Source organism: Stegostoma tigrinum, chromosome 25 (genome assembly GCF_030684315.1).
Source record: "Stegostoma tigrinum isolate sSteTig4 chromosome 25, sSteTig4.hap1, whole genome shotgun sequence".
NCBI lineage: Eukaryota > Metazoa > Chordata > Chondrichthyes > Orectolobiformes > Stegostomatidae > Stegostoma > Stegostoma tigrinum.
This window is the reverse complement of record NC_081378.1, coordinates 14,998,191-15,007,326: the sequence shown is the minus strand read 5'-3', so window position 1 is coordinate 15,007,326 and position 9,136 is coordinate 14,998,191. Positions and strand designations below refer to the sequence as shown.

Here is a 9,136-nt window from a genome sequence, read left to right as displayed (position 1 = left end):
TTCACAAGAGGATGGTTCATATGTGGAATGCCAGAGAAAGTGTTAGATGCATGTACAGTTACAACATTTAAAAGAAATTTGGATAGTACATGAACAGGAAAAGTTTAGAGAGATATGAGCCAAATGCAGACAAGTGATGAAGGGTCTAGGCCCGAAACGTCAGCTTTCCGGCTCCTAAGATGCTGCGTTCATCCAGCTCCACATCTTGTTATCTCAGATTTTCCAGCATCTGCAGTTCCTATTACCTCTGCAGACAAGTGCGACTGGTTTAGTTTGGGAAACTTGGTTGGCATGGACAAGTTGGACCATGGGGTGTGTTTCATGCTGTATGACTCTGTGACCAAGAAGGGAAAAGGGATGGTTTTGGCATTGTAACTTCAACTTGACAAGGTCCATTCAAGTGAAGCCCAATGGGGTCAAGTGAACTTCTCTCAACGATGCTCTTCCAACTGTGCTGCAAATGGTTTTGGGATTTTTTATAGCTGTAGATTGAACTAGCAGCTCAGATCATTAGGTGTCGTATGTTGGCATTTCAGTGTGGGAAGTTTGATTCTCATATGGAAAAAAGCTAAAAAGAAGACAAACGTAAGAATCCCGACTGAGAAATTCTTTTTTCAGCTTTATTGCAGAATATTTTGTGTGCACATTAGAAGAAAAAATGATCTCTGATTCATGCAGTGCAGTAATAAATAGTACAGATTATGCAGTTAAGGGCATTTATATATAAAGGAACTTGGGACAGGAAAGACATTCCATGTTCCATTTTTGTGAATCGAAATAACAACATAACAGATGTTACAATAACTGTTCTGTGCAAAATGTACTTTTTTTTTTGCAAGTGACCAGTCCTGATTTATAGTTTGTACCCGAGCTGCTTCTATTGACAAAATACATAATAGAGTGTAGGAGTTTTTTTTGTCATACCATGGCTCACTTGGATATTGATATTTTGCACAGACAAATTAAAAAGGGGATCAGCACAAAAAATAAGGGGAAACCTCTTTAATTGGCCTACATATATCAGATACAAAAAAGGGAAGTCTCTGCACACTTGCCCAAATTTATTTGCATCTTTTTACAATTACACTTCAGTTTATCTCAAATTGCTAATCTGATCTGCTTGATCCAAAGGCCTTTTTGCCATGTGACTTAGATTCTGGGGCCAATGACACAGTAAAACAAATCCAAACCTCACCAGTTCATTCTCCATCATTAAGTGTCCATTATTGTGCTAGGTTTTACTTTAAAATCCAAGTATGATGATCAAATTTAGCAAAAATTATGAACTCATTCAGGCTGTGAAATCTAAACTGTAGTTGTTGAATATTAGATTAAAACAATGCAAATTTTGTAGCAATTTGTGCCAATTTGAAATATTTGAAGCTAAAATACTATTTACTAAATGTGCTTGCCATTAATAGTTCATTTTTGCGAAAGAAATGTACCATTTTGGTTTTGTTTCCACAGCTAATCCCTTTTATGGTAACCAAGTGAAACTTCAACTGGATCACAGAGCAATTTGGTGGCTTGGGAGGGGAAGTTCTATTGACTGACTTTAGGTTGCCACCTTTGGAGAATTTACCAACTATTAGCTAAGGAGAACTGTACTGTTGCACATCAACTGCATTGTGTGCGGGTGAATAAAGTTAGCAGCTAGAAACTGAGAGTAGTCAGCTAATCATTGGGTGGCACTGACGGTGAAAGAAGCACAGGGAAATAAAGACAGGCAACCAGGTTTCCTAAAGCCGGAATATGGAGGCAAAATAAAGAGTATGATGTTGCCTGCTAACTCTGTACTTAAGTTTCAATTGGCCAGCAAAAAGGAAAACTGGCCCACAAGAATCAAACTGCTTTCTGCAAAGAAATTCCCTTACTACTTCTCAGAAGGCAACAAGCTACAATAATGCCAACTTAAACTTTATAATCTATGTACAAATTTCACTGCTAATAGATCAAAACAAACACACACTGAATACGATGGCAAGCTGCCTTTGAGGCTAGCCACAACTCTAAATAAGATGGAGTTGTACTGTCTTGAGTCCCTACTTTGAGGCTGGGCATTTAGACTGTAGTGATCTTCTTGTCCTTGGTGGCCTGTTTTATAGCAGCCTGTTCACAGATCATCTCTTTCAGCCGTTGCAATCGCATGTTCTGAGTGGTCTGATCTCCAACTCCAGTTTGGCTGCGATGGAGGAGGCTTAAGGCATTGATGTACTCCAATTCTGTGTACTTTACCCCTTGGTCCACCACTAGGTTAAGAAGCTCGTCTGGATTGTTGTACAGCATCTCATAGTATTGTCTGTGTAGCAAAACAGAAATGAAGGTCAGCCAAGTGCGAATAACTTCACGTGATATCTTAAAAATTGTAGGTATAAATGCTAACATGCATACGCCTTCTGAACTGGCACTGAACGTGCATGTTAACCCTAGACGTCCTAGTTCAGGATTCCCTTAAGTTCTTTTGTCCTCAGGTTTCTGAAGTCTTTTCGCATTGAGAAAACAGTCTACACCTCTCTTCTTCCTACCTCACACTTTTCCACAATGTATTCCACCCGCCACTTCTTCGCCCACTCTCTTAGCCTGTCTAAATCCTTCTGTAGCTCTATCATCTCCTCAACACTATCTGTCCCTCCACCTATCTTTGCATCATCTGCAAAGATAGCAACAATGTTCTTGTTTCCTTCATTCAGACTGCTAATGTAGAATGTGAATAGCCCCATTACTGATACCTGTGAAACTCCACTAGTCACTGGCTGCCATCCTGAAAAAGACATCTTTATCCCCCTTCTCTGCCTATTGCCAGTCAGCTACTCTATCCATGCCAGTACTTTGCTAACACCATGGGCTCATATCTTATTGAGCAGCCTTCTGTCAAAAGAATATAAAATGTGAGGCTGGACGAACACAGCAGGCCAAGCAGCATCTCAGGAGCACAAAAGCTGACGTTTCGGGCCTAGACCCTTCATCAGGGTCTAGGCCCGAAACGTCAGCTTTTGTGCTCCTGAGATGCTGCTTGGCCTGCTGTGTTCGTCCAGCCTCACATTTTATTATCTTGGAATCTCCAGCATCTGCAGTTCCCATTATTTCTGTCAAAAGACTTCTGCTAATCCAAGACAGATCATGTCTACTGACTCTCTTTTGTCTAACTGCTCATTATCTCCTCAAAGAGTTTGAACTGATTTGTCAGGCATGACCTCCTCTGATGAAGCTGCGCTGACCCAGTCCGATTTTACCAAGCATTTCCAAGTACAGAAAACATTTTATTAACAAACTCCTCTGGGTTGAGAAATGTGCAGTTGATCAAATATTCAGATAATCACGAGGTCCACATAGTCAATGTAAATACACATACCAGGGAAAAGAACTGTATGCAGCGGTATACACATCACTGTTGTGCTTTATTTACAGCATAGATCACTGAAATAATAATTATACAATTTTGCTTTAAATAATACTTACTGGCAGACAGCCTTCTTATTTGCACTCTCACATGACTACTCAGACATTGTGCTAGATTGCGATGTATGAGAAGGAATTGATTTGAAATTGAATCAATTGTTGATTTTTCATGTGGCCATTTGATTCAACAAGTATATTTTTACATTGATGTAAATAAATTAGAAAGCATTAATAACTGGAAAGAATAATATTTAAACTTTGCAGCGTATAATTTTTGCTGGCTTGTAAAATGCCAGTTAAAACAAAGTTTGCTGTACTCCGCAATATCATTCTTAATAATTACATTAAAACCATACCACATACAAGGCCAGGCTAATTGGCCGATAATTTTCTGTCTTCTGCCTCCTCCCTTCACAAACAGTGGTGTTACGATAGCCATTTTCCAGTCCTCTGGGACTCTCCCCAACTCTAGTCATTCCTGAAAGATCACCAGCAATGCCTCCAAAATCTCAGCTATCTCTTTCTGAACCCTGAGGTGTAGTCCATCCAATATGGGTGATTTATTCAACTTTAGACCTTTCAGCTTCCTTAGTATCTTAACCTTCATGGTGTCCACCTCACTCACCCCTCTCCCAACTCTCTTGAAGCTCTGGTATGCTGATGTCTTTCACCATAAAGAGACTTGCAAAGTACCTACTCAGCTGCTCCGCCATTCTTTATTCCCCATTAATAACTCTCCAGGCTCATTTTCCAGTAGTCCAATGCCCACTCTCTAACCTTTCATGTATCTTAAAAAAACCTCTTGCAATATTCTGTCATATTTCTAGCTAATGTGCTCTCATGTTTCATCTTTTTCCCCCTTTTGCTTTTTTAGTTGTCCTCTGCTGGTTTTTAAAGGCCACCCAATCTTTTGGTTTTCCCACTGACCTTCACCACATTATGTGCTTTTTCCTTTGTTTTTATGCCTTCCCTGACTTCCCTTGTCAGTCATCGTTGCCTTCTCCTCCCCTTAGTATTTTTCTTCTTCCTTGGGATGAATTTCTGCTCTGCCTCCTGAATTATCTCTATAAACTCTTACCATTGCTGCTCCACAATTTTCCTTGTTAGGTTGCCCTTCCAGTCTACTCTTGCAAGCTCCTCCCCCATATCCTTTGTATTTACTTTTACTCAATTTAATACCATAACATCTGATTTCAGATTATGGATTCTCCTCTCAAACCTTGGGGTGAATTCTATCATATTATTTAGATTAGATTCCCTACAGTGTGGAAACAGGCCTTTCGGCCCAACAAGTCCACACTGCCCCTTGGAGCAGCCCACCCAGACCCATCCCCCATGACCCACACACCCCTGAACACTACGGGCAATTTAGCATGGCCGATTCACCTAGACTGCACATCTTTGGACTGTGGGAGGAAGCCGGAGCACCCAGAGGAAACTCACGCAGACACGGGGAGAATGGGCAAATTCTACACAGACAGTCACCTGAGGCTGGAATTGAACGCGGGTTCCTGGTGCTGTGAGGCTGCAGTGCTAATGCTAACCACTGACTCACTGTGCTGCCCCTAATTATGATAGAACCCTAGGGCTCCTTCACCTTAAGCACCCTAATCATGTCTGCCTCACTACACATCAAGAACTGCCTGTTCCATCACGGGCTCTACAATAAGCTGCTCCCAAAAAACCCATCTCATTGACATTCCAAAAATTTATTTTCTTGGGACCCACTACCAACTTGATTTTCTCAGTCCATGTGTATATTAAAGTTCCCCTTGATTCTTGGAATGGTGCTTTTCTGACATGCCTTTCTGCCTTCTGATTTACTATCTGCCCACATTCTGCTACTGCGACGAGGCCCCTACATAACTTTCAGCAAGGAGTTTTTCCTTTATGCTTCCTCAACCCATGCAGATTCTACCCTTTCCTCTTCCACTTCTTGCTATTGATTAAATTTCATTTCTTTCTAACAAGGCAACCCAGCCCCCTCTGCCCATCAAAAGTGTCCTTTCAATAAGACACTTATCCTTAGGTGCTGAGTTCCCAGCCCTGATGATCTTGCAACAACGTCTCTGTGATGGCCACAACATCATACCCGCTAATTTCAATCTGTACTACAAGCTCATTTCCCTTGCTTCATTTGCTATGGGTATTTAAAGACAATACCCTCAGTCCTGCATTGAACACCCAGCCAAAGTCCTCATGATCGCAATCTATCTCGAATTGCATCATTACTTTGTCTACCTTATTCCGAATGTTTGTTCGTGAAGATAAAAGTCCTTTATGTTTATTCTATTAGTACTTCTTTACACAACACCGTGTCTTCTTCCTCAGGTGGCTCAGGAAATTTGGTGTGTCCGTAGGATCCCTCACCAACTTCTACAGATGCATCATTGAAAGCGTACTATCCAGTGCATAATGGCCAGGTATGGCAAGTGCTCTGCCCAGAACCATAAAGAAACTACAGAAGGTGGTGTGCACAGCCCAGGCCATCATGGAAGCCAACCTTCCATCCACGGACTCTACCTACACGGCTCGCTGCTGCAGAAAGGTGGCTAACATCATAAAAGACCCATCGCACTTTGGTATTGACCTCTACAACCTCTCCTGTCAGGCAGAAGATACAGATGCCTGAACACATGCATGAGCAGGTTTGGGAACAGCTTCTTTCCAGCCATTATCAGACTGTTGAACGGGGTCTAGCCTCAAATAACGTGACCTGTAATGTAACCTGTGTGCCTCTAAGTCTTTTTGATCTGTACATCTTTTGCTTGCTTTGATCTGCCTGTACCACTTGTAAACAAAGATTTTCACTGCATTTCAGTACACATGACAATAAAAATGAAAATCAAAATCAAATCAGTGATTCACCAGGACTCTGGTCCTTGCATAATTCAGATGGAGCCCTTCCTATTGAAACAGCTCCCATCTTCCCCAGTACTAGTGCCAATGTTTGCACCACTTCACTACTGTGATGGGCTTTATGCCATTCAGGAAGGGTGGAGGCACAAATGGAACAAAAGAGAAGATCAGGGAAAGATTCAAGAGAGAGATTAGAGACAAAGGATGTCATGGAACAAAAATGTAAGGTAGCAGTATTCCAATGTGCAATTACTGTAACCAATGCAGAGCAGACTGCAGCATGAGCATAGAATCCCTACAGTGTGGAAACAGGCCTTTGGCCCAACAAGTCCACACCAACTCTCTGAAGAGCATCCCATCCAGACTCACCCCCCTACCCTATCCCTGCAACCTTCGCAGCAAATCCACCTAACCTACACATCTCCAGACACTATGGGCAATTTAGCATGGCCAATCCACCGAACCTGCACATCTTTGGACTTTGGAACGAAGGCAGAGAACCCAGAAGAAACCCACACAGCCACAGGGGAAAAAAATGCAAACTCCATACAGACAGTCGCCGGAGATTAGAATTGAACCTGGGAACCTGGGTCCCTGGCCCTGTGTGGTAGCAGTGCTAACCACTTAGCCACTGTGCTGCCCAGTGTATACTTTAGAAAAAAGGACAAATATCTGGAACACGTCTGGCTATTACACCATGGGGAAAGCTGAGGCAAAAGGTTAAATGCTGCACCTCCTGTAATTACATTGCAAGGTGCCACAGGAGGGGAATGAGCTGTTGAGGTGATAGATAAATGGTCCAGGCTATGGTGGAGACAATAATTCCTTCAGGATACTGTCATGGGACAGGAGGAGGAGAGGAAGACAGGGGAAGGGAAGATGGATTGGTGGTGGCATCATATGAGATTTCACAGAAGTGGCAGAGGATAATGCTATAAATACAGAGGCTGGTGGTGTGGAAAATGAGGGCAAAGGATGTTCATATAATGGTTCTTGGATGGCAGAGATGGGATCAGAAGTGTGGGCAAGGTCAGGCAAAAGAAAGACATTTTGGAAGCGTCATCATGGAAGGTAGCAACATCAAGAGGTGTAACAGCGAAATAGAAACTGGAAGATGGAACTGAATTCTTAAAGGAAGCAGAGAAAGTGTAATCAAGGTCATCATGAATCTGTAGTAAATATTAATAATATCTCCAGAAATGGAGACAGTCAGCCATTGAATAGGAGGGAAGGAAAGAATCAGATATGGACCAGGTGAAGTTGAGAGAAAATGGCAATTAAAAGCGAATTTTATTATTTTTCTAGTTAGAAATGCAGGAATCAGCATTTTATTTTTTTTTTGCTTATCACTTTTTTGTTGCCTCTTCCAGGAGCATAAATTGCTACAGGGAAATGGAATGAAACAGTCTAATTCTGATGTTGTGGGCATCATGCATATGGACTATGTCTGGTGGATGATCTGGTTGTTTCCTGTTTGTCAGTTCCACCTTCCATTTAAAAGGAATAATTTATGAGATGTGAGCACTGACAGGGTCAACATATATAACCATTCCTACCTGCATTTAAGTGGTAATGAGTGGCCTTCTGAATTGCTGCAGTCACGGAGACAGTACAGTCATGGACAGTGTCATTCAGAAAGAAGTTCCAGGATTTTGACCAAATGACAGTGGAAGAACAATGATACAGTTTCAAATCAAGAAGGTTTGGAGATGGTGGTGTTACTATCCATCTGCTACCTTTGTCCTTCGAAATGGGGGAGGTTGTGGATTTGGAAAATGTTGTCGGCGGGGAGGGTGGATCTCGGTAAGTTGTACAGTGAATCTTGTAGCTGGTACAAGGGAGTGATGTTGATGGTAGTGAATGGAGTATGAATTAAGTCAGTTGATTTGTTCTGAATGGTGTCAAGCTTCTTGGCAAGTGGAGGGGATTCTATCACACTCAGAGTTCTGCTTTGTAGATGGTGGACAAGCATTAGGGAGACATGAGGCTTAATTACTTGTTGCACAATTCTTAGCCTGGGCCTACTTTTGAGGCCACTGTTAAATGGCTCATTCAGTTCAGTAACTGGCCTACTGAACTCACCAGGATGTGTCACTTTTGAAAGTTTCAGAGATATGGTGAAGTGTTTTGTAAATACAAGCCCTTCTTTTAAAGAAGTGGAGAGAAAATATCACGTAATATTAGTGCACTTCATTTACAAATTCTCATCCTGATACCTTAAGAATGCGAGTCTACCTAGTGATTATAGACTCTGCCTCATTATAGAACGCTTTCTAACTTGGAGCCAACATTCGACTAAACAGCATATTTGATGACAATAAGGCTGTTCAGACAAATTATGATAGGGTATGAAGTCTAAATAGAAAATCTTAGGCAAGAAAGAGCAATTATATTCACTCTTACAAATTCAATCAAGTGATACGATCACTAGAATCTTCCATCAAACTTTAAACACGTTTTTTTCTTGTGCTTGTACATACCAGAATGACCCATCATAAATATTTACTAACAAACTCAAAGAAAAAAAATGAAAAATTAACTAAAAATTGTTGAGTTGATACTCACTGATGCAAAGAGTTCATGACCAAGGGCAGTACAGATTTCAAAATTAGTCATAAATCAGCGGAGAAAATCTTTATGGCCCTGCTGCACCAGCAGAAAGCATGTGTAGAATTAATAGAATTTAACCATTTCGAGTCTAACATTTCAATAAGTAAATTTAAACACATCTGGAGCATTACCCAATTAGGTGGTATTGGGTTCATGTAATGTGTTACTCATGGTTAGCTCAGTTTCAAGTTCCTGGACCGTATTTTTAAATAACATTCTAAAATTCCCAGCATTTGATAAGGGCTGTTTATTGCAGAAAATATAAGCT

General features: G+C 41.3%; 1 protein-coding gene across 2 annotated transcripts in view; it reads right to left on the bottom strand.

Moving 5' to 3' along the window:
• Positions 1 to 599: 599 nt before the first annotated feature.
• exoc4 (exocyst complex component 4) overlaps positions 600 to 9,136 on the bottom strand; it is a 449,005-nt gene continuing 440,468 nt past the window's right edge. For both annotated transcript variants that reach the window (XM_059654495.1, XM_059654496.1), the window contains one exon: positions 600 to 2,299. In XM_059654495.1, the coding sequence (XP_059510478.1) occupies positions 2,062 to 2,299 (238 nt within the window). In that variant the 3' untranslated portion in view covers positions 600 to 2,061. The remainder of the gene's footprint in view (positions 2,300 to 9,136) is intronic.